This window comes from Symphalangus syndactylus, chromosome 10 (genome assembly GCF_028878055.3).
Source record: "Symphalangus syndactylus isolate Jambi chromosome 10, NHGRI_mSymSyn1-v2.1_pri, whole genome shotgun sequence".
In the NCBI taxonomy this organism is placed as follows: Eukaryota; Metazoa; Chordata; class Mammalia; order Primates; family Hylobatidae; genus Symphalangus; species Symphalangus syndactylus.
In genome coordinates, this window is record NC_072432.2 from 117,512,764 (window position 1) to 117,536,834 (window position 24,071).

The 24,071-nt window shown below is 36.3% G+C and overlaps 1 protein-coding gene across 1 annotated transcript in view; it reads left to right on the forward strand.

Annotated features, from left to right (window-relative positions):
- ADAM7 (ADAM metallopeptidase domain 7) overlaps window positions 1–24,071 on the forward strand; it is a 62,172-nt gene that overhangs the window by 37,034 nt on the left and 1,067 nt on the right. The window contains exons 10-21 of the mRNA XM_055295721.2: window positions 803–887; window positions 2,706–2,836; window positions 4,661–4,835; window positions 6,295–6,384; window positions 7,392–7,587; window positions 7,984–8,086; window positions 8,530–8,716; window positions 14,688–14,768; window positions 15,586–15,664; window positions 16,198–16,303; window positions 16,882–16,981; window positions 23,047–23,102. Of these exons, the coding sequence (XP_055151696.1) occupies window positions 803–887; window positions 2,706–2,836; window positions 4,661–4,835; window positions 6,295–6,384; window positions 7,392–7,587; window positions 7,984–8,086; window positions 8,530–8,716; window positions 14,688–14,768; window positions 15,586–15,664; window positions 16,198–16,303; window positions 16,882–16,981; window positions 23,047–23,102 (1,389 nt within the window). The remainder of the gene's footprint in view (window positions 1–802; window positions 888–2,705; window positions 2,837–4,660; window positions 4,836–6,294; window positions 6,385–7,391; window positions 7,588–7,983; window positions 8,087–8,529; window positions 8,717–14,687; window positions 14,769–15,585; window positions 15,665–16,197; window positions 16,304–16,881; window positions 16,982–23,046; window positions 23,103–24,071) is intronic.

Below are 24,071 nucleotides of genomic sequence, written 5' to 3' on the forward strand. Positions count from 1 at the left end.
CAGTTCTCATTTTATCTGAAACTCATTTAAGTGTTTTATTATAGCTATCAAATCCTACCTGAGTTTCTATGGTTGATTAAAAGTCTTAACATTTTTCAATTGTAGCTAATCAATCATGGTGTGAAGTCCATTCACTGTGTTACTTTGTTTTTCCTTCTAAACACTTTTACACTTCATTAATTAATTTCTGGTCTTGTAAGTGGTTTTATCCAAAGCTGAAGGCAGAGTAGACTAGAGTCAAGTAAAATGGGATTTGGATTGTATTTTTTGATTTGTATTTTTTGTTTTTTGTTTTATACCTTTCTACAATTTCAGTGTAAGATTGCACTGGCTTTTTTTATTATTATTATTATTGAGGTAGAGCCTCGCTCTGTGTCCTGGAGAGCAGTGGCGCGATCTCAGTTCACTGCAACCTCCGCCTCTCGGGCTCAGGTGATTCTCCTACCTCAGCCTCCCAAGTACCTGGGACTACAGGTGTGCACCACCATGCCCAGCTGATTTTTGTATTTTTAGTAGAGATGGGGTTTCACCATGATGGCCAGGATGGTCTCGATCTCTTGACCTCGTGATCCACCCGCCTCGGCCTCCCAAATGCACTGGCTTTTTCAATGCCTCTAATATCCCACAGGTTAAAGATGAGCTCAATATCAATTAAGGTCAGCCTCAATTCCAAAACTCCAGAAATAAGAAGGCATTTTCACATGCAAAAGCATTGGCATTGTTGGGGTTCACTGCAATTTGATCTTTGTGTTAATTAAACTACTAACTCAGATTGAAGAGTATTTTTGCATCTTTTTCATAGTGGGAAGTGGCTCTACTCACACGTGCAAGGAATTTCTTATCCAGGGGGTATGTGCCTGCCCTATTATTCCACCAGTATCATTAAGGTGAGCTGTGTTTTATTTATATTACTTAATAATGTTTGAATAAAATTGTTGTAATGTCCTGGGTTCCATGGAAAGAGATTATGTGTGCATTTTGTCATATATACTCACTAAGATATGTCATGAACAGACTGTTATGTTTTCTTTATTAAATGAATAAAAATGTTTTATTAAGAAATTATACATATTGAAGGTAAACCCGTTTTGTTCAGTTTAAACGGATGGTATACCACAGATCAGCATGCAATGACTAGTAAAGCTCTTTTGCATATGAAATATAGCTACTTATAAGGACAAATAATGCACACAAAAGTTGATGGCTCATTTAGCAAGTGAGGATAATTGTTCTTGTGCTGATAATAAGGCACATAAACCACTTCATATATCATATCAAGACGACCTTTCAATTCATTTTTAGAAAGCATAAGACCTAAAAACTGTTGACTCCCTTTTTTTTATGTGATCCTTTCCAAAGTCTCTAAGCTTCTAGTAAATGTTGTCCAAGTAACCCCATCTGAGAGATTCTTGAAAACACGAAGGTTTCTATTTATTTCCTTTATGTCGCGCCTAGTTGTTGCTATGCCTTGTCTGGTATTAAGATAAAAAACTTCAAAGCTAGTACTTATTTAAATGACCACATGACTTACTTATTATATAGTTATTTTGTGCTTATAGATTTTCCTATGCTATTTCAGTAACATAAGTTTTGGATCACAGAGTCAATTTCATCTGATATATGCTGTTAGATTATTGCTACTCATACTATGATACATGCTACTTAGATTATGATATTATAATCACTCCAGGACAAATTTTAAACTTTATATGAGTAAGATGAGATGACCAAATTAGGTATGTTTTATTAGCGTTATAGTAATCTGATAGCCCACCTCTTTTTGGAAATTAATTTTGTATTAACATAGAAATTAAAGCATATAATGGAACTATGAGCCAAGTTAACCAATTCTTCCATGGATTTGAAATATCTGACATTTAAGTTTTTCTCATAATAGAAACTTCGTCTTTAAGATTGTATAGCATTGTTGTGCAATGTCAGACTATAAGCTGAAAACAAGAACCTCACATTTTTATTTGTATAGAATTTGGATATCTAGTACAAAGAGGACAATCACTATTACTTATTATATTGTGTAGGATATTTATCTTAGTTCATTCTAGCCGCTGTAACAAAATATCACAAATGAATGGGTAAGAAACAATAGAAAGTTATTTCTCGGAGGCTAGGAAATCCAACATTAAGTCCTTAGCAGATTCGGTGTCTGGTGAAGCCCTCTCTGGCTCATAGTTGACACCTTCTCGCTGTGTCCTGACCTGGTAGAAGGGGCACGGATCTCGTTCAAGCCTCTTTTATGAGGGCATTAATCCCACTTATGAGGGCTCTGCCCCCATGACTTAATCCCCTTCCAAAGACTTCACCTCCTAGTGTCATCACCTTGAAGTTAGTTTTATACCTTCAACATATGAATTTTGAAGAGGTAAAAATCATAATAACATTAGTTAATAGTTTTTAACTATTTATAAGAATGAGCTTCTATAAATTTAACAATGACTATCACCATGCCACAAAGAAAGAATTTCAGATGTTAGAGCTAGAGATACTTAAAAAGTCACTTTCTTGGGCTTCTTATATAATTAAGGAAACCGAGGTACAGGGGAGAGAGGTAACCAAGTCTGTGCCTTTTTAAATAGATACCAGTTAACTAGGAGCTAGAAGCCAGGTCTTTCAACCACTAGTTTGAAGCACTATGTACTACAGTGTGCTATCTTGAAAATTTCTAATGCAATTTTTTTTTTCATCAGGATCTTTTACCTGACACAAACATAATTGCAAACAGAATGGCACATCAACTGGGGCATAACCTTGGGATGCAGCATGACGAGTTCCCATGCACCTGTCCTTCAGGAAAATGCGTGATGGACAGTGATGGAAGGTGAGGTTCGAATAACGTACAGAATACACTTAAGTAATTCAGAAGTGGGCTGGGTGTGGTGGCTCATGCCTGTAATCCCAGCACTTTGGGAGGCCGAAGCGGGTGGATCACCTGAGGTCGGGAGTTCGAGACCAGCCTGGCCAACATGGAGAAACCCCATCTCTACTAAAAATACAAAATTAACCAGGCTGGTGGCGCATACCTGTAATCCCAGCTACTTGGGAGAAGAATTGCTTGAATTCAGGAGGCGGAGGTTGCAGAGAGCCGAGACCATGCCACTGCACTCCAGTCCGGGCAACAAGAGCAAAACTCCGTCTCAAAAAAAAAAAAAAAATGTTTCAAAAGTGGATTTTGAGTCAAAATCCATTATTGTAGGATATGTTGTAAAGCTATGGAATTTCCTAAAAAGTCTATTCCATAACTAGGCGCGGGAGTTTTCTTTCTGGGGCTAAATCTTGCCAACTGGTAGTCTCTCTCTCTAGTGATACCATGAGAGAAATCCCAAAACTCTTTCTGGGTACATTGCAAAAGTACACCATGAACAATTAGTACCAATTGCTACCAAGGCAATTAGGGGAGAAATAGACTCTACATGCCTTGTTTTGTCATCTTTTCTATAAGCTATAATGTCTTCCTTCACATCTTTACTCAAACGTTATTCCCACCAATGATTTCCCTGGCCACCTGGTCTAGATCACACATATATCCTGGCATTTCAACTCCCACTCCTTTTGTTTTTTGTCTTCTCTTTAGTACTTATTACTATCTAGCGTATTCTCTGTTTCATGCGTTCAGCTTATTTATAACTTTACTCTTCTGCTGGAATATAAGCTAGTCCCACAAGGTCAGAGGGTTTTGTCTTTTTGGGTCACTGTTATAACACCACTGTACTAGAAAAGTCCCAAACACATATTAAACACTCCATAAACAGTTACAGGATAAATGAATATCCAGCCTTCCCCATTGTACTGTGAATTACCAGGCAGTAAGGTCCTAAGTTTTGCACAACTTTGAATCCCTTCAGAGCAGGTATACATAAAGCATTGTATATAGTAAGAAAAGTTTCTTGTTGATCAATGCTTCCACACATTGATTAAATGAAGTAAAGTGGCTAACACAACTAAATGTGATGACTGGCACAGAATAAGAACTCAGTAATTAATATTTAGCTTTACATTATTATTTACGTAATTGGTAATATTTTACAGAGTCCTACTATCTCAGTCTAATGTAATCAAGACTCTAAAGTCCTACTGTATTGAATTATTATGTCAATAATAATGTTAAGGAAGTCAAAAGAAAAGGAAGATGGAAGGGAGATAAATTTCAGGTTAAGAAGGATATCACATTCCTATGGATATGTATATTATTAAATAAACTGTTTGTCTTAACAAATTTATAGAGAACCACTTTGTGCCAGACACTGTGTTAACTAATGTTTATTTTTTTTTTAATCACACATGATACAATTGTTGCTTTGAGATGCTTGTAATCTAGTAGGGATGATAAACAAGTACATACGTTATTTCAAGAGGACCAAATTAAAGAGGATGTGGAAGCAGTAAACACAGACAACCAGTCTATAATGTGGGCTTCAGGAAGGATATGCTGGAGGATCGATAGCCAAGATATTTTCACTAAAATAGCATGTGTTCGCTGTGTCTTAAAAAGATATTTTCTATAATAAAGAACCCAGTTGCTTCCCTGCTCTAACAGTAAACATTTACATTTGTTCTTTCTAAATGCTTCATAAAATTCTCACAGCCGCTGTACCACTATGCATTGATATGATTAATCTTTATTTTTACCTCATTCTATCTCTAGCATTCCTGCACTGAAATTCAGCAAATGCAGCCAAAACCAATACCACCAGTACTTGAAGGATTATAAGCCAACATGCATGCTCAACATTCCATTTCTTTACAATTTTGATAATTTCCAATTTTGTGGAAACAAGAAGTTGGATGAGGGTGAAGAGTGTGACTGTGGCCCTGCTCAGGTATTTGCAAATGATGCTATCTTTAAATTGCAAAATTTATGATCAGGTAGAATCTAGGCAGGGATGTGGCCATTAATCAAACCAACCGTGGTGTTCCTTGTAAAGCTTTTAAAAATTTTGCTTTCCATTTTTATTTTGATTTTATAAAACAAATTATTGGTGCAGCCTCATTCCAGGGCTTCTTATCAAGTCATGAAACATGTGTAATGACCTTGCTGGAGATCAGCACCATCACCTTTCCTTGTTTATGTGTAATTGGTTCTGCTTGTGACAAGGGCCCATAAGTGTCCTTAAGTCTGACGTCTCATGCAGAGTCAGAATCTGCTCTACAAAATCTCTTACTCAATCAAGTTTTATTTATTAACTTATGAGGCTAGCCTGTATCACAGCTGGACAGTTCCTGTTAATAGAAAACTCTTTCTTAATAGAGCAGACACCTTCTAATGTTCCATGTATTTATGGTAGTTGTGGTCTCTGGAGCATTTAGGAAAAGCCCTTGAGGCAAATTTTAAAGTAATTCTTAATATGCTTTTCCCCAACATAGAAGCTATTTTTTCAAGAGCTTATCACATAGGTATGTGTTATAGACAGCTGCCTCTGAAATTAATAAGTGCAGATGAATCACCAGGGGACACTGTTAAAATGTGAACTCAGATTCAGTAAGTATGGAGTGGTTCTGAGATTCTGTACACCTACCTAGCTGCAAGGTTACACTGATGTTGCTGGCCCAAGGACCACAATTTTAGTATCTACAGTCTAGATAATGCACAATACCAGGAGGTCTAGTAGGACAGCAGTTAGAGACTCCATAATCAGACTGGGGACAGTGACCTGTCCAAAGGTTCTAAGAATGTCTTCAAATGTCTCAGGTTAAATGCAAAGAGGCTCTTAATTTTAGAAAATGATCCTCCTGTCCATATGCATTCTTTGGAATGGTTCCATGGATTCATTCTAACACATGAGGTACCCTATCTGGCCACACTCCATTTTCTTTGAGGTTTTAATTTTGTTTGAGAAAATAGGGCATAAGTTACCATTTTGATGCTATTTAATGATACATTAAAAAATAAAAGTCAGCCTGAAATAATAGGCAGCTTGAGCAAAAGGTAAAATCAGATATTCAGCAGTTGAATAGTCTCACATCACACTTCAGTACAGGGAAGCAGTAAGACCCTTCAAGGAAATGGAGATCATTAGGATAATTGAAGATGATAAATGTTGGACTCTCTGTCAGTGAGAATCCATTACCTGTAGTGTACCAAACAGCATGAGAGAAGGAGAAATAGTAAAAGTCCCAAATACCAGTTCTAAACAGTAATCTTTATGTATGCACCACAGCCAACAATCATGCATTAGTGTTTAACTCTAACAGAATCCACAGAAGCACAACTAATTAATTCTTCAAACAGGAGTCAAAGTACATACCAATTTCTCATCTCTCTTTTGTGGTTATTGCCAGGAGTGTACTAATCCTTGCTGTGATGCACACACATGTATACTGAAGCCAGGATTTACTTGTGCAGAAGGAGAATGCTGTGAATCTTGTCAGGTAAGGTCGTGTGCCAGGAGAAGGTTTTTTTTGCAGTTTAATATGTAGGATCCAAGATTTATCTAACCACTGGACAGCCCTGCACCACTGACTAGAATGAAGCTAGGCTTGCAAGTACCCAACAGAGATTCTTGTGAGATGCTCCAACATCTGAGCATTGGGCTGTGCTATGGCCTGAGTAGTGGAGAAACATCAAGTAGCAATTGGAGGTTTAGGAGGGAAGTCACATGACCAGCTCTATTCTTGCTCCTTTGTAAATAATCACCAATCGGTTTAACCTCATCTGGGAGGATAGTTGAAATCTCAAGGGTGAGCTAAAAGGGAAAGGGGTTATATTAGCATTGGAAAGTGGTAGTGGCTAGTGAGGTGGAGAAACGTTCCTGAGGAAGACAACCAGAAACCCCAGTGGCTCTGTCCAAGAGTTTATTGACACTTCTTTCACTCAACTTTATTGTGAATTCACAAAGAAAACAAACATATCTTATGCATCTTCAAATTCATCGAGAACCCAGCATAATTAAGTTCATATTGAATGGCTGAATGAGAGAATATCTCTATGCAGTTCCCTCCAGCAGTGAAAGCAAGGGTATTTTTCTCCAGTTCATATGTAGGAATCTGGTTTATTGGGACTGGAGATTTCCTCATTATAAGCAGGGGTTCCCAGTTTGAGGTGGGTAGGGGGTAGGCAGGGTATGTACTGGATCCCTTGGAACAAAGAAAAGACAAGATAAATGAGAACACCTGCCCGTTTCTTCATTTGATGTATATCCCAACTCTCCCTAAGGCTGTTCTAATACCAACTTTCAAAAACATCATTTTATCATTCTTAAAATCACATGAGTGCCAACACATTTACAAATGATAATGATTCTTGGTGGAATGGAGAAGGAAGCTATGATCCATCCTTAAAACCTTTCTTAGATGAATGGGTCAACTTTCTGTCTACTTATGAAACCTTATCTACCTAAATGTATCCAGGATTTAGTCTCTTTGTTTTTCCTCAACAGATAAAAAAAGCAGGGTCCATCTGCAGACCGGCAAAAGATGAATGTGATTTTCCTGAGATGTGCACTGGCCACTCGCCTGCATGTCCTAAGGACCAGTTCAGAGTCAATGGATTTCCTTGCAAGAACTCAGAAGGCTACTGTTTCATGGGGAAATGTCCAACTCGTGAGGATCAGTGCTCTGAACTATTTCATGATGGTGAGAGATAATCACAGTGAAGTATTCACACAGATGGTGGCCTGTATTGCTCTGTTATTGCCCTGTAGGAATTGGGTCAAGATCAGATATAATGTCATTTGTGGCATTATTCCAAGATATTGCTTAGCATTTCTCTGGATATTACCTGTCATATTAGTTGATCTTAAGTCTAATATTAACTATCTCAGTATATGAGCTATGTATATTTGTTACTGTTTTATATCTCCAGCCTAAAATATTCTCCTGAGGCAATAGGATAGTTTTTAAATAATTTATTCCATTCTACTTCACTATGACATGATTCTGAAAGTTTAATTACATTAGAAAAATAAGGTCTTTATGATTCATGATAGTCATGCTTTTATTGTTTTACTTTTATACCATTTTTTACCCCAGAGGCAATAGAGAGTCATGATATCTGCTACAAGATGAATACAGAAGGAAATAAATTTGGATACTGCAAAAACAAGGAAAACAGATTTCTTCCCTGTGAGGAGAAGTAAGTGCCCTGTGGAAAAAAAGTAATTTGCCTTCTTACAGCACTTTGTCAAAATCAGAATGGCTCCTGTCCCCAGACCTGTTAACCTCTTTTTACTGAGACCGGGAGAAGAGGGAAATAAGAAGGAAATTTTGCTGTCCTGATCAAAATTATGCTAATTCAAATTACTAATAAAAAAATTCCCCTGTAAACTTAAGCCAGTATTGATTTGTGGGGTTCACAGGGAAATCCAAAAGAAATACTATCATTTTACATTTTTTACGGACTCATCTCAGTTCCCAGGGCCAAGACTTTGCTCAATGGTTTTCTCTGCCCATTCCAGCCTCCTTAACTTGGTGAGAAACCTGGAACTAGAAAAAGAGTGACCGGGAGGCTTCATTGCCAGCCTAGTTTCAAAAATTGTATTTCTAGTTCCAAGTTTGAATATTCTCTCTTTCCTTCAGAGATCTCAGATGTGGAAAGATCTACTGCACTGGAGGGGAGCTTTCCTCTCTCCTTGGAGAAGACAAGACCTATCACCTTAAGGATCCCCTGCAGAATGCTACTGTCCAATGCAAAACCATTTTTTTATACCATGATTCTACAGACATTGGCCTGGTGGCGTCAGGAACAAAATGTGGAGATGGAATGGTAAGACAAAAGCCCTTTGTTTTATTAAAACTTCTTAGTTCAATCCTTTAAAAACATTACTGGATACTGTAATTGGTTCCAAAGAGGTCTAGATATGGAAAAGGAAGAAAATATTGACAAGTATTTTTTTAATGAGGAGCAGAGTAGCAATAACACTGTAATAAACATCCATTTTGCCTAATTTTAGTCATGCCAAATGACACATAATTGTTACAAATGTGCTTAATTAGTAAAACTTACAGTGGATATCTAATGAAATTATAGACGTGGATTTTTCTAATTAATGTGACTATAAAGTAGCCTTACATCTTCATTTATTTTATTCATTCACTCATATTTACTAGCCATATACTATGGTGCCACTGACTGTACACTAAAGGTAAGCATACATGAGAATTTCATACAGTAAAAATTAAATGATTACAGTTCAACAAATTGCTTTCTTAGTGGTGTGACCAATGTACATTGATGTCGAAAGGAAAAGTGGCTGACTTTGCTCAGAGAAGATGAAATGGCATCTTAAATGAGTAACATTTCAGCTTTTACTTGAACATTTTAACACACAGGAAATGAGAGAAGACATTTTAGCAAAAAATGCCTGCACAATATGTAAAGGTACAAAGTGTATGGCATAATTCAGATAACCAGCAATTTCAGAGTGGCTTGACCTTTGGGTTAAATGGCAAAAGATGAAATTGAAGAGAAGACAGAATGGGGCTAAATTTGAAAGAGTTTTTTATGGCAAGATGACAATATTAGAATGCATACTCTAAACAATAGCTGGCTCATAAAGAATATATGGAAAACACATGATATTTTACCCCTAAAATCAGCTATTTGAAACTGAGTAGTTTCTCTATGTGATATGTCTTCCCTTCTCTCTCTACACTATCACCAAAAATATTACAGTGACATTTGTACAGTGTGATAGAGAAATACATTGGAAAACCAAAGTTCAGAATGTAAAAAAAGAATTAGAACTAAATATTTAATAGAGACTTACGTTTTGAGTCTATATATTTAACTATCCTACTTCCCATTAAAATCATTAAATGAATATCGACGTGCTAAGAAATCTATGTTTGTGAAAATTAAGGTATGTATGCTAACCACAAGCTAAAAAATTCAAAGATATTCAACATGACAAAGTGTGAAGCCTCAGGTTGAAGAAAATACCAAAAGATTTGCTATTCACCTCAGATATGAAAAACCAGCCTGAGATACTTTAGGAGTGGCAAGAACTGAAGAAAGGGGCTGTTAGAAAGGCAGTTGTGAAGGAATCCATCTCCATCTCCTAAGTACATTGTGACCATGCACTCCACATAGAGAGCTTATTCCTTCAAGAGAAGGCTTAGGGCAGAAGTACATCCATCACAGTGGTGCCAGTTCTTCAGCCAAATTCTAATGAGGAAATTCATGCATAGTTAATGCCAGTCTATGTAGGTATCACAATGATGTGAGTGAAAAAAAATCTTCTTTTTGGCATTGATATGCTATGTTTAGACTACGAGCTATGGGACCTTATTCAAATCCGTTGTTTTAGCAGGGCTTCTCTAAAACCAAAGGACAAGAAAAGGAGTAGGCTAACGAGACGGAAAACATTTTGGTAATAATTGCCCCACTCCAACCAAACAGCAGGGAAAAATTCTGTGGTCTGACTCCTCCTACATCAGCAAGGATCAAGTGGGAAGCCTAGACTTCCATTTTCTTCCAGCTCTAACAGATGCCCTGGCTCCAGACAGGGTTTTAGTGGAGGCTTATGGGGAGTCAGGACATTCACCACAGCTCAGTGGTGATGAATTCTTCCAACCCCAGTGTCATGAAAGTATGTGAGGAAGCTGGGTTTCCACCCCAGCTGGCATGAGTGAGGCAGTGATTCTCTTCCATAACAGGAATGGTTTTAGAGAAGATCTGCTAAAACAACAGATTTGAATAAGATCCTACAGCTCATAGTCCCCAGAGTATCCAGAATACAAATGAGTCACTCTTCAAACAAAGAACCAGGGAAATCTCAATTGAAATGACAAAAGACAATCTCTAGATGCAACAACAAGGTGACACATATGTTGAATTACCTGACAAGGAATTTAAAGCAGCCTTTATAAAAATGCTTCAGTGAACAATTATGCACACGCTTGCAATAAATGAAAAAAGTAGAAGGTCTCAGCAAAATAACAAACTTCCAGAAAAGATGTATAAAATATAAGAGCCAAATGGAAATTTTAGAACTGAAAAATTACAATGCTGGAATAAAAAAATTCAGTGAATGAGTTCAACAGAAGAATGGAGGGAACAGAAGAGTCAATGAATGTAAAGAAAAAAATAAAAATTACTCAATCTCAATTGCCATTTCAAGTAAAGGTGAATGTAAGGTGAAAGAGGAGCAAAGATGACTCTTGTTATGTTTTAGCAAAGAGACTGGTAGCATTTTGCCCCTGCTCTAGAGATTTGTGGAACTGTGAACTGAAGAGAGATGATTTAGGGTATCTGGTGGAAGAAATTTCTAAGCAGCAAAGCATTCAATAGGTGACTTGGGTGCTGTTAAAGGCATTCAGTTTTATAAGGGAAGCAGAGCATAAAAGTCCAAAAAATTTGCAGCCTGACAATGTGATAGAAAAGAAAAACCCATTTTCTGAGGAGAAATTGAAGCTGGCTGCAGATATCTGCATAAGTAATGAGAAGCCAAATGTTAATCCCAAAGACAATGGGAAAAATGTCTCCAGAGCATGTCACAGGTCTTCATGGCAGCCCCTCCTGTCACAGGCCCAGAGGCCTAGGAGAAAATGGTTTAGTGGGCCAGGCCCAGGGTCCCCGTGCTGTGTGCTGTGTGCAGTCTAGAGACTTGGTGCCCTGAGTCCCAGCCACTCCAGCTGGGACTAAAAGGCTCTAAGGTACAGCTTGGGCTGTTGCTTCAGAGGGTGGAAGCCCCAGGCCTTGGCAGCCTCCATGTGGTGTTGAGACTGCAGGTGCACAGAAGTCAAGAATTGAGGTTTGGGAACCTCAGACTAGATTTCAGACGATGTATGGAAATGCCTGGATGCCCAGGCAAAAGTTTGATGCAGGGGCAGGGCCCTCATGGAGAATCTCTGCTAGGGCAGTGTAGATGGGAAATGTAGGGTCGGATTCCCCCACACAGAGTCCTTGCTGAGGCACTGCCTAGTGGAGCTGTAAGAAGAGGGCCAATGTCCTCCAGATCCCGGAATGGTAGATCCAACCACAGCTTGCACTGTGCACCTGGAAAAGCTGCAAACACTCAATGCCAGCCCATGGAAGCAGCCAGAAGGGACGCTGTACCCTGCAAAACCACAGAGGCAGAGCTGCTCAAGACTATGGGAACCCACCTCTTGCATCAGTGTGATCTGGATGTGAGACATGGAATCAAAGGAGATCATTTTGGAGCTTTAAGATTTGACTGCCCTACTGGATTCAGACTTGCATGGGGCCTATTAGCCCCTTTGTTTTGGCCAATTTCTCCCATTTGGAATGGCTGTATTCATCCAATGCCTGTACCCCCATTGTATCCAGGAAGTAAGTAACTTGCTTTTTGATTTTACAGGATTTTAGGTGGAAGGGCCTTGCCTTGTATTGAATGAGACTTTGGACTGTGGACTTCTGAGTTAATGCTGAAATGAGTTAAGACTCTGGGGGACTGTTGGGAAGGCATGATTGGTTTTAAAATGTGAGGACATGAGATTTGGGAGGGTCCAGGGACGGAATGATGTAGTTTGGCTGTGTCTCCACCCAAATCTCGTCCTGAATTCCCACACTTTGTGGGTGGGACCCACTGGGAGGTAAGTGAATCATGAGAGCAGGTCTTTTCCATGCTGTTCTCCTGATAGTAAGTCTCATGAGATCTGATGGTTATTATAAGAGGGGATTTTCCTGCACAAGCTCTCTCTTTGCCTGCTGCCATCCATGTAAGATGTGACTTGCTCCTCCTTGCTTTCCACCAAGATTACGAGACTTCCCCAGCCATGTGGAACTGTAAGTTCAATTAAATCTCTTTCTTTTGTTGATTGCCCAGTCTCATGTATGTCTTTATCAGCAGCATGAAAACGAACTAATATAATGTTGAAAGATTTCCTCTTTTATCAAGAAAAATTTTTTGAATGAAATTTTAAAAGATATTAAACCTATATAAAAAAGTATAATTTGAGATCAAAGAGCATTGCCTTCAAAGTACAAAACATGATTACTGGTTTATATGTAATGTGGGCAGTAAACCACTGAATGGATATTACAAAAAAAATCACTAAGTTAGAAGCTAAACTTCTTAACACAATAACATAAAGGAATGTTAAAACTCAAAGAAAGTAAATAAAACCAGGAAATAGAGTTCTAAAAAATTCATTACAGATTTAGTATGAATTCTAAATTTAAAAAAAACACGAGAGGTGAAAATACAATTAATGAAATAATCATAATGTGTCCCTAATCTGAAGAATGTATGAAAAAATTCACTTAGTACCAGGAAAAATTTATAGAAAGAGATGAAGGCTTTTACTTACCCTCATGCCTTGAATGTCAAAAATAAAGAATACATGCCATAAGCACAAAAGAGAAAAGGTCATTAATTTGCTACAGAAAGAGATATCAGGTTACCATAATACTTCTCTGCAACAGGTATCCAGAAGACAATGGAGCAACATCTACAGAGCTTTGGGGAACATAATCGTTGGGACCCTAAAACTATATTTACAGCCAAGTTTTTATTCAGACAGAAAAGCAATACAATGACACTCTTACACATATTATAACTAATAAAATATATTGTAATATACAGACTGCACCTATTTTTCGAAAAGAAAAATAGTCAAGAACGTATTCCAGCCAAGAGAGAAATAAATTTAAATTTAGAAGGTAAAATGAGATAGGATATGAAAGAAATGATCGCAAGCAACAAAATCCCTAAGACTTTTGAGTAAATTCTAGTTATTAATTATAATATTTTTATTACAGTGATGTAAAAAATCTCAGGAATAATAATTTTGACAATGTAGTATCTGATTTACTCAATCAAAAACTTGAATTGAGAGAAAGAGGAAAGAAGTAAAAACATGATAAATTTCTTATCTTACAGAAGGAGGAGTTAATGTTGATTTTTTTCTTGAAAATGATAGAATTATTTAGATTCAAATATATTAATGTAAACCAAATCAATCTTTAGAAATTAGCATATATAGCTTTCAAATTAGAGAAAACAATAGCTGAATAAAAGTGATAAATATAGTAAAAGGTAAGCTACAATGTCTAATGTTGGAAATCAAGTAAATAAAATGAAAGGAGTAAGAGTGTATATATCACTTATTCCAATAAATATAGATGTATTAAGTTCTCCCTACAGAAAATGTAAATATAATCTTTGAACTGGTGGCAATAAATGTTTAATTATAAATAAAATTTAAAATAACATTTAAAAATTAAATAAATTGAATAAGGATGAATCAGGCAAAGATCAAAAATAACAAAACCAATAATATTTTGGTGATCAAATTTACCAAGAGAAAGGAAAATTTAAAGCAAAAATATTAAACACAAATAAGATTAATTGATATTAATAAAATGACCATCATGATATAATAAACATACATTGCTAAACCAAATCAAAAGAAAAACTTCACTGAAACAAAAGAAACTGCTGCAATTACAGTTGTAGAATCTTTGACAGATTAACGCTGAAGTAATTACTCAGAACATAAACATTTTAATAACTAATGAGTTTAAAATATTTCTTTGCATGTATAGTACATACCTCAATCATCTATAGAGGATTTCTCTATCCACAGAAGATACTACATGTGGAATTTTACAGTAGGAAAAATTACATAACTTATAATTAAATCATGTAAATTGAAATTTTTCATGTGTAAATTGCATGCAAAATTGTGCACTTCACATGCATTACATGAAATTACAATTTCACATCAGTTGTTAAGTCATTTTAATTCACGCTTGGTTACTTCATTTCTAGGTGTGCAACAATGGTGAATGTCTAAACATGGAAAAGGTCTATATCTCAACCAATTGCCCCTCTCAGTGCCATGAAAATCCTGTAAGATATGACTGCTTTTAAAATTAATGTCTTATCAGCCATATATTTACTTTATTCCCCAGCCTATATGTGCATGTATATGTATGTATATATGTATGTTTGCTGCTTTCTAAATCAAATATATATTTGGGATTCATTTTTTCATGTGTTATCAACAAAATTTATCCAAGGAGCCAAACCACATATTATTATACACAGATACAGCCAGTATTACAAGTAATGCTTTCATTATTGTACTGGTTATCTAGAAATTCAGTGATTCGTGTATGTATAAAGTTTAAATCTGATGTTTAAAGTTGAATCTATTGCAACGTATCTTATAGTTAAATTACACCAAAGTCAAGTTAAGCTTTTGAGAAAATCAGCAAACATTGTATAATTTTTACAAAATAATATATTAATTAACACTAATACCAGCAATTACTAACAGTTTGTGCCTAACATCGCTCATAAGCTGGGTTAATCAGTAACACTTATATAGTAATACACACACACATATATATATCAGGTTTCCATATTTATCATATATATCATATATTTATCTGGAAAGATAAACCATGCTGTCTTGTTCATCTGCCTTTGAATTTGTCAGTATCATGCTCTTATTCAAAGGCCGTTTTCAAAGATGGCTGCTTCTTGTATTTTGTTTACGTATTTTTATGCATCATTGATTTTGTTAGGCAGTTTAACGAATACAAAGTTCGTGCTTGTGCTTGTGTGCATGTATGCTTGATGTAGAGGTAGCACTAAAGTAAGTGAGTTGCAGAACACAACTTATATCAGTCATTTGAGAAAATATCATTGACTGCTCTTCCAGGTGGATGGCCATGGACTCCAGTGCCACTGTGAGGAAGGACAGCCACCTGTAGCCTGTGAAGAAACCTTAAATGTTACCAGTGAGCATCCTAAAACAAAATCTTTCATATATCAAAAGCCTACCCAGCGAAAAAAGTTTTTCTTATTTTTCAAGTCTGCTACTTATTTGCTGTGTTTTGATATGGATTTGTATGGTCTTCATATTATTGTGCATGAATACCCAAATTGATTTTACTGCAATTCCCTTTTACAGCAATTCCCTTTTACAGCCAATGTAGTCTCTTCTAGCTAAATTAAATTTTCTTAGGTCTTCCACAAACCCTCAACACACAAGGGCTTTTCTATAGTTATTAACTGACAATCAAAACTCTTCCTGATGATTGTGGTTCCCTTAAATATAACGGAATATTGGGTGGAGTGTCAGTTGCAAATACAAATGATAATTTGTATAATGTTTGGGCTTTTTACTTTACTTAAAAATAATTGAGGGGAAAGGAGAATCGAAGTCCTATAGAAAGGAATAAGGAGCATTGTAACAGCTTCATTAAATGTTAATATTCCACTGTTTTACAACTGATACCCTCGATGAAGCCCATGTTTCTTCATGTTGCAGATATCACCATCTTGGTTGTTGTGCTTGTCCTGGTTATTGTCGGTATCGGAGTTCTCATACTATTAGTTCGTTACCGAAAATGTATCAAGTTGAAGCAAGTTCAGAGGTACCTTTACGTTTTTCTATGTGTTGAAGGGAATTGTTACTGAGAATATATAAGCTTTGTAGTTATAGAGGATATTCGATGGGGGGAATTATAAGCTTCTTACTGAAGATCAGGTAACAACAGTAGTAACTCAAGCTTTTATGTACTTGCTCATATCCAGATATTAATATCAATGATTCCCAAACTTTGTGCACATTGAAATCACCAACAGGTCTTTCAAAAAATACTGATGTGGGTTGAAGACATTGTGATTTAATTGTTATTGGGTATAACTTGAGCATCAGTATTTTAAAAATCTTGTAGATGATTTAATTTTAGCCATAAATGTATCCCATAGTTTGTTTATCCCACAATTTCTGATTCTTCCCACATCAAGAATCAGGTGACATCACTGAAGATTGTATAAGTATTAAGTTGATAATTAGACAATATAAAAAGCATTATTTCAATATATTTAACATTGCAATGGAATGGAAATTTTTGAAATATAAAAATTACTAAAGCTTACTCATGAAGAAATAAATAACCTGAATAGCCCTATATCTAATAAATTAGTTGTTCAATTTCCTTCTTGACAGCCCACCTATAGAAACCCTGGGAGTGGAGAACAAAGGATACTTTGGTGATGAGCAGCAGATAAGGACTGAGCCAATCCTGCCAGAAATTCATTTCCTAAATGTAAGAAACTTCCATTTGCAACAGTTAATTTATTGATTTTTTTTTAAGTAGCTGCATATGTTTAAAGTAGAACCCATCCTAAGCTAAGTGACATGGGAAGTGCAGAGGAGCAATTTAACATGGTTCCACACACATGAAGCTTTGAATCTACATGTAGGGAAAGAAAAGAGGGCAGGATTCAAAACAAATATGGAACAATAACCAAGATACTATATCAGAGCAGAATACATTCGCTGAATAAAATATTAATTTGTGCACTATTGGAAAAATTTATAAGCATAAACCACATTATGGGCCACAAAGCAAGTCTTAACAAACTTAAAAGAATTGAGCTGGGCGCAGTGGCTCACGCCTGTAATCCCTACACTTCTGGAGGCCGAGACGGGCAGATTACCTGAATTTGAGATGAACCTGGCCAACATGGGAAACCCCGTCTTTACTAAAAATATAAAGAATAAAAAACAAGAAAGAAAAGAATTGTAGCCACACAAAATATATTCTCAGAATTAAATTACAATAGAAGTAAGTAATGGAAAGAAACTACTAATTAGAAAATTTCTCAGTTGAAAATTAGGTAACGAATTCTAAGGAACTTAACTTTCAAAGGAATAATCAAAAGGGAAATTAGAAAGTATTTTGACCTGAATGAAAATTAAATACCACGTGCCAAAACATGTGGGTGTAGTAAAATCGGTAGAGGAAAATTTATAGCACTTATCTGCTTATGTTTGAAAAGAAGAAAAATGAAAGATCAATGACCTCAGCTTTTACTTTAAGAAACTAGAGAAAATAAAGACAATGAAGCCCAATACATGCAGAGAAAAAGAAAAAGTAAATATCAGCTTGGTCACTAATGAAATAGAAAGCAGAAAAATAACAAAGAAAATGTATTTTGAGAAGATTAATAAATTTTATAAGCCTCCAGCCAGTCTAACTAGTTAGTACTTATTATTAATATCAAGAATCAGAAAGGCAACATCAATGAAGATACTATAAATATTAAGTTGATAATTAGAAAGTATTATGAAAAACCTTATTTTAATAGATTTGACAGTGCAATGAAATGGAAATTTTTGAAAGATAAAAATTACTAAAGCTTACTCATGAAAAACAGATAACCTGAATAGCTCAAGTTAAATTTTTAGTAAAAACTTTTCCACAAACAAAAAAATATTTGACCCATATGGCTCTACTGGTGAATTCTGTTTAAAAATTCATGAACACATAACACCAATTCTACACAAACTTTTCCAGATAATTGGAAAGAAGGGGGAAATTCCCAATTTATTTTATGAGGCCAATATTTCTCTGACACCTACCTATAAAAGTCCTTACAAGAAGAAAGCACTACTAACTAATACACTAAAAATATAGGTGCATGAACTATTATTAGATTTTAGCCAACTGAATCTCATGATAAATGATAATGCATCATGATCATATATAGAGGATAATGAATCATGATCAAGTATTACTTCAATAATGCAAAGAAACTTTAACATTCAAAAAAGCAATGAGGCTAATTTACTGTATTATCAGTGAATGTGTAAAATCATATGATAATATCAATAGATGCAGATAAATTATTTGAAAAAACTATATCTATTCCTGAGAAAATTCAGTAAACTAGGAATGTAAGCAATATATGAAGATCTAAGAAAAATATTGAAAATCCTGCAGAAGTCCCTGCAAATCACAGCTTGTTCAATAATTGTAGCAACAGCTATAATTTCCAATACATTCAGCTCACTTAAAAAACTGTTAGAATGGTGATCATTAAAAAGTCAGGTAACAACAGATGCTAGAGAGGATGGAGAGAAATAGGAACACTTTTACATTGTTGGTGGGAGTGTAAATTAGTTCAACCATTGTGGAAGACAGTGTGGCGATTCCTCAAGGATCTAGAACTAGAAATACCATTTGACCCAGCAATCCCATTACTGGGTATATACCTAAAGGATTGTAAATCATTCTACTATAAAGACACATGCACACGTACGTTTACTGAAGCACTATTCACAACAGCAAAGACTTGGAACCACCCCAAATGTCCATCAATGATAGACTGGGTAAAGAAAATGTGGCATATATATACCATGGAATACTATGCAGCCATAAAAAAGGATGAGTTCATGTCCTTTGCAGGGACATGGATGAAGCTGGAAACCATCATTCACAGCAAACTATCACAAGAACAGAAAACCAAACACCACATGTTCTCACTCATAAGTGGGAGGTGAACGATGAGAACACATGGACCCAGTGAGGGAAACATCACACACTCGGGCCTGTCGGGGGATGGGGGACAAGGGGAGGGATAGCATTAGGAGAAATACCTAATGTAGGTGACAGGTTGATGGGTGCAGCAAACCACCATGCCACGTGTATACCTAGGTAATAAACCTGCACGTTCTGCACATGTACCCTGGAACTTCAAGTATAAAAATAAAATAAAATAAATAAAAAAACTGAGTGGCCAGGCACAGTGGCTCACAGCTATAATTCTAGCACTTCGAGAGGGCAAGGCAAGAGACTAATTTGAGGCCAGGAGTTCTAGACCAGGCTGAGTAATATGTCAAGCCTTTGTCTATATAAAAAAAGAAAAACAGCCAAGCATAATGGTGCACACCTGTAGTCCCTAGCTACACGGGAGACTGAGGCACCAAGAACCTCTGGAGCCAAGGATTTCCAAACTGCAGTGAGCTATGATCATGCCACTGCATTCCAACCTGGGCTACATAGTGATACCCTGTCTCAAACAACAACAATAATCAAGACAAAACCTGTAAGGAAAGATCAAGAAACTACAAAGGCATTAGCTTTAAGAAAAAAATTAGCTGATGAAGAAAGCATCATTTTTGAAAAGATTATCTCTGTAAAATGCTGAAACTGCCCATTAGGATTTAAGTCATGAAGAAGGGATCCAAAGGCCCAAATTTTAAGGCTAATAATTAACTGACTGTTGCTAGATGCAAGTGCCAATAAAAATACAATATTGCCAGTATTTTAAAATCAGGATATTTTTGGTTGGTGGGGTGGTCTGGTTACATAGTTCCAGAGGTTTTGAATGCTTTGCCATGGCTTTAGGCATGCCATAAGCCTTGTGATTTTTACTGCACAATATTGCAGAGCATGCCCCCACTCTATCCCCCAGAACACATATATGACATTTTAGTGGAAATGCCTCCGATGAATTTCACTGGAGTATAGAGATAGTGAATCTTTCTCTGGTTATATATGTTAGTTATCATTTTTATCCATTTATACTCTTTATTATGCCAGATGTGATTCCAAGAAGGTAAAACCAAGTCTTTTTATTATTATTATTATTATACTTTAAGTTTTAGGGTACATGTGCACAATGTGCAGGTTTGTTACATATGTATCCATGTGCCATGTTGATGTGCTGCACTCATTAACTCGTCATTTAGCATTAGGTGTATCTCCTAATGCTGTCCCTCCCCCCTTCCCCCACCCCACAACTGTCCCTGGAGTGTGATGTTCCCCTTCCTGTGTCCATGTGTTCTCATTGTAAAACCAAGTCTTAATTGTCCATTAGAATGGACAAAATAACAACGTGTGATTTTTTTTTTAAGTTTACACTGAGATTTTCAGGAAAGAAACCACATGATGCTAATATAATTCTCATTCATTTGTCTTGAGGTTTAAATGAGAAATTGTATGTAAATACACCTAGCACAGTGATTGGTATGTACTTAGCACTTGATATGTGTTATTTTAATCTACTATGCTTCATGTGCTGTTGCAGTTACTTTCCTAATTACATTTTCCTTAAATTAATACGTTAAAATAGGTGGACTTCCAGAGAGACGAGTCAGGAAAGGTAGGCTGAGTACTGGTCAATGATGAATAACCATAGAGCCTAGGACATATTTGTTACGATTATAGATTCTAAGCTTCCTTTAAGGGCTTTTGGTTTTTTGGTTAAATGAGGGGCACCTAGAAGAGAAGATGAATAAATATCTGTTGAATATGCGAATAAATTCAATTTACTGCTGATGGCATATACACCATGATATTAACACAGATAGCAGAGTTGGATCCTCAAACATCACATTTAGGGTTTTTGTATTACTTGGCATGAAATGTTATAAACAATAATGATTTAACTGATGCTTATTTGACACAGTTATCCATCAAAGACCAGTCCTCAGCAAAACTGGGGTTTGGGGGAGGTCTGTCTTTGGCATCTTTTACCTATTACGTTAATGATGCTTGTTTCTTGTTTGTTTGTTTTTTCTCTCCCTGCTCTGGCATCTAGGGCCTCTCACAGATCCTGCTTCCATCGGACCATGCTTTCTAGTTGTATTAATATCTACTGGGTAGTTAACAGAACACACTTTAAAGACAGAAACTTAATTTAGGAATTTTTGTATTTTAATAGGAAATTGTGGAGTTTCTCAAAGACATTCAAGGCCCAAAGGAATGTGGCTGGTTAGGGAATTTCAGGCATACAGTCAATTAGCGATAGTAAGATTTGGTGGCTAGCAGACCTGCCTCATCATATTCATATCACAATGTATAAATCCCCACTCTTCTCATATGTAACTTTGTCTTATAGACAGGTCCTGAGATAGACTCATGTGTTGTAGGATAACAATCTACACAAGAATATTATGTCTGGGTCTTTCAGTATTGGTATATTTACTAGGAAGTGCAGGTTAATAGTATCTCTTTTCACTAGCAGAGAACTCCAGAATCCTTGGAAAGCCTGCCCACCAGTTTTTCAAGTCCCCACTACATCACACTGGTATGTCCCCATCCCCTTCCTCTTGGTGGTGGGCTATGTCCTTTCCAATAATAATATTCATGAAACTTAATCATTTGTTGGTTCTTTGAAAAGGACCAATAATATAACATCGATAGCTCTCTGATTGGAGGTAGAAATGGGACACTCTGACACTCTGGCATAGAGACCTACTTCTTAACAGGGTGGGGGTTAGGGTGAGGAGGGTGAAGTGAGCCAGGCAAGTCCTAGGGCAGACACAGTTTTTGTTTAAAATGTTGGCATTTTGTTCATCATGATACATGCATTTTCTTGCAAATTAATTTTGATATTTTAAACTAATACATTAGCACACAATTTATCTTAATTACTGAATTAGTTTTCTCCCCTTAAATTCTGCCCCTGAGACCAATGCCTCACTCACCTCACTCTAGTCCTGGCCCCTGTTCTGAAAGATAAAACACAGCAATGGTTTTCAGTGAGTCCTTGATCAGCCAGAGGGCTCTCCCCTGGAACCCTCAGTTAGCCGAAGCTGTTTAATCCCTGCATCTTTATTTATAAGGGAGAAACCAAATATTAGCACATATTAGCACACACATGCATTAGAGACTGAATCAAAACACACACACAAAATAGAACCACTACAGGATTTCTAGGAATTGCCTAAATGACTAGAATCTCTATCTCTACATCCTCAAGGTTACTCAGTAGAGCACTTCTTACTCAGAACTGGGTGCTGAATACACACAGATTTTCAACTTTGTATTTTTAAAAGCAGCCATTCTCATTAAGCTTTCTTTATGGACGACTAAAACGCTATGATTAGTTGATTAGTTTCTAATCTGTGGCTGCACAGAATCCTCAGATCACACAAAAGGATTACAGAAAGTGGCAGACAGCTGGGGGAGTTATATGAATGAATTCTTCCTTGAACCCGGGCAGTCCATGTTTAAAATCAATTTTACTGAGATTCCAATAGAGATGTTATTGGAATGAAAGTGCTAATACTTAAAAAGTGTTTGAAAATCTCTAACCTAATATATTCTAGGAAAGATTCACAGATTTTACAACCAATAATGGTTTCTGATACAGCTTTGCTTAACCAACACTATCTATCCTCCTCTCCCTCAATCTCATAGGAATTCACAAACTGTCTTAAGCAATTTACAAACTGTCTTGGATTTTTCATGGAGCAAGCAGTGGTGACCTGCGTGTGTATGTGCTCATGTGTATGTGTACACATGCATGTCTGTGTGTGGATGCGCATGCGTGTAACATCTGATGCGGCTCCTGATACAACATAATTTATTTATTATAGAAACCTGCAAGTAAAGATTCAAGAGGAACCGCAGATCCCAATCTAAATGCCAAGTGGTAGGTTACCCTGACAGATAGTACCTCCTTTTTTTATTTTCCAAATGCCAGCATAGTTTTGTGTTCTTTACCTACTCATTGATTTACTGGGGACATCCTCTGTACTTATCAACAGATTAAGAAGGTTAGAATTTCTTTTTTTGCTGATACGCTTCAATTTCTAATATATAATTCTGCTAAGGATGTTTTAATCGAAACTTTTGAACCTGACCAGAGGAGCAATCTAGAATTCAACAGTGCCAGAGTCTCAATACAGGTTAGGAATAATGAAAGCAGCACTATCTTTCAGACTTTTGTCAGTCAGAGTATACATACCCACAGGTTTTCTTCAAATATGTTAAAGGACTTCGTAATGTTGGGAATCACAGAAAAGGAAGAGTTTCCTTCATGATTCCTTTTTTAGATTTTTTCACTTATCAAATCAATAAATGGGAGAATTGATTTCACATTCGACTTAGTAGGTCTATATTAGAAAATTTATCCAAAAATTGTGATTTATGTCAAAGGGAAAGAAAATGAGCATGGCTTGAGTACATTTTGAGTTTGTTTTCATTTCTTCCTCCTTTATTTTTGCTGGGTTTTTACAGTGCACTAGGCACTGGATTCGTATGAAGGTTCCTTCCACAAAGTGTTCTTATGAGGAATCTTGCTTAATAAGATATATCACCCACCTCCACTGAAAAGCAGGGCATTTTCTAATGATCTTTCCACTCCACAATGACAAACCTGTCCCACAGAGAGTAGAGAGTGAAGATACTCCTTAGTGCCAGCAAACTGTTTGGCATCCCATAATGGAAAACAAAACTATTTTCTTTCTTTCATAATAGGCCTATTTATTTTATAACTGCTTAATTAGCAATGGCTAGGGAGAGCTATAAAAGCATGAATAAATGTAGGACTACAGAATCCAGAAAGGTTATTCTAATTAGTAGATATAAATGAGTAATGGAAATACATGGTTCACAGAGT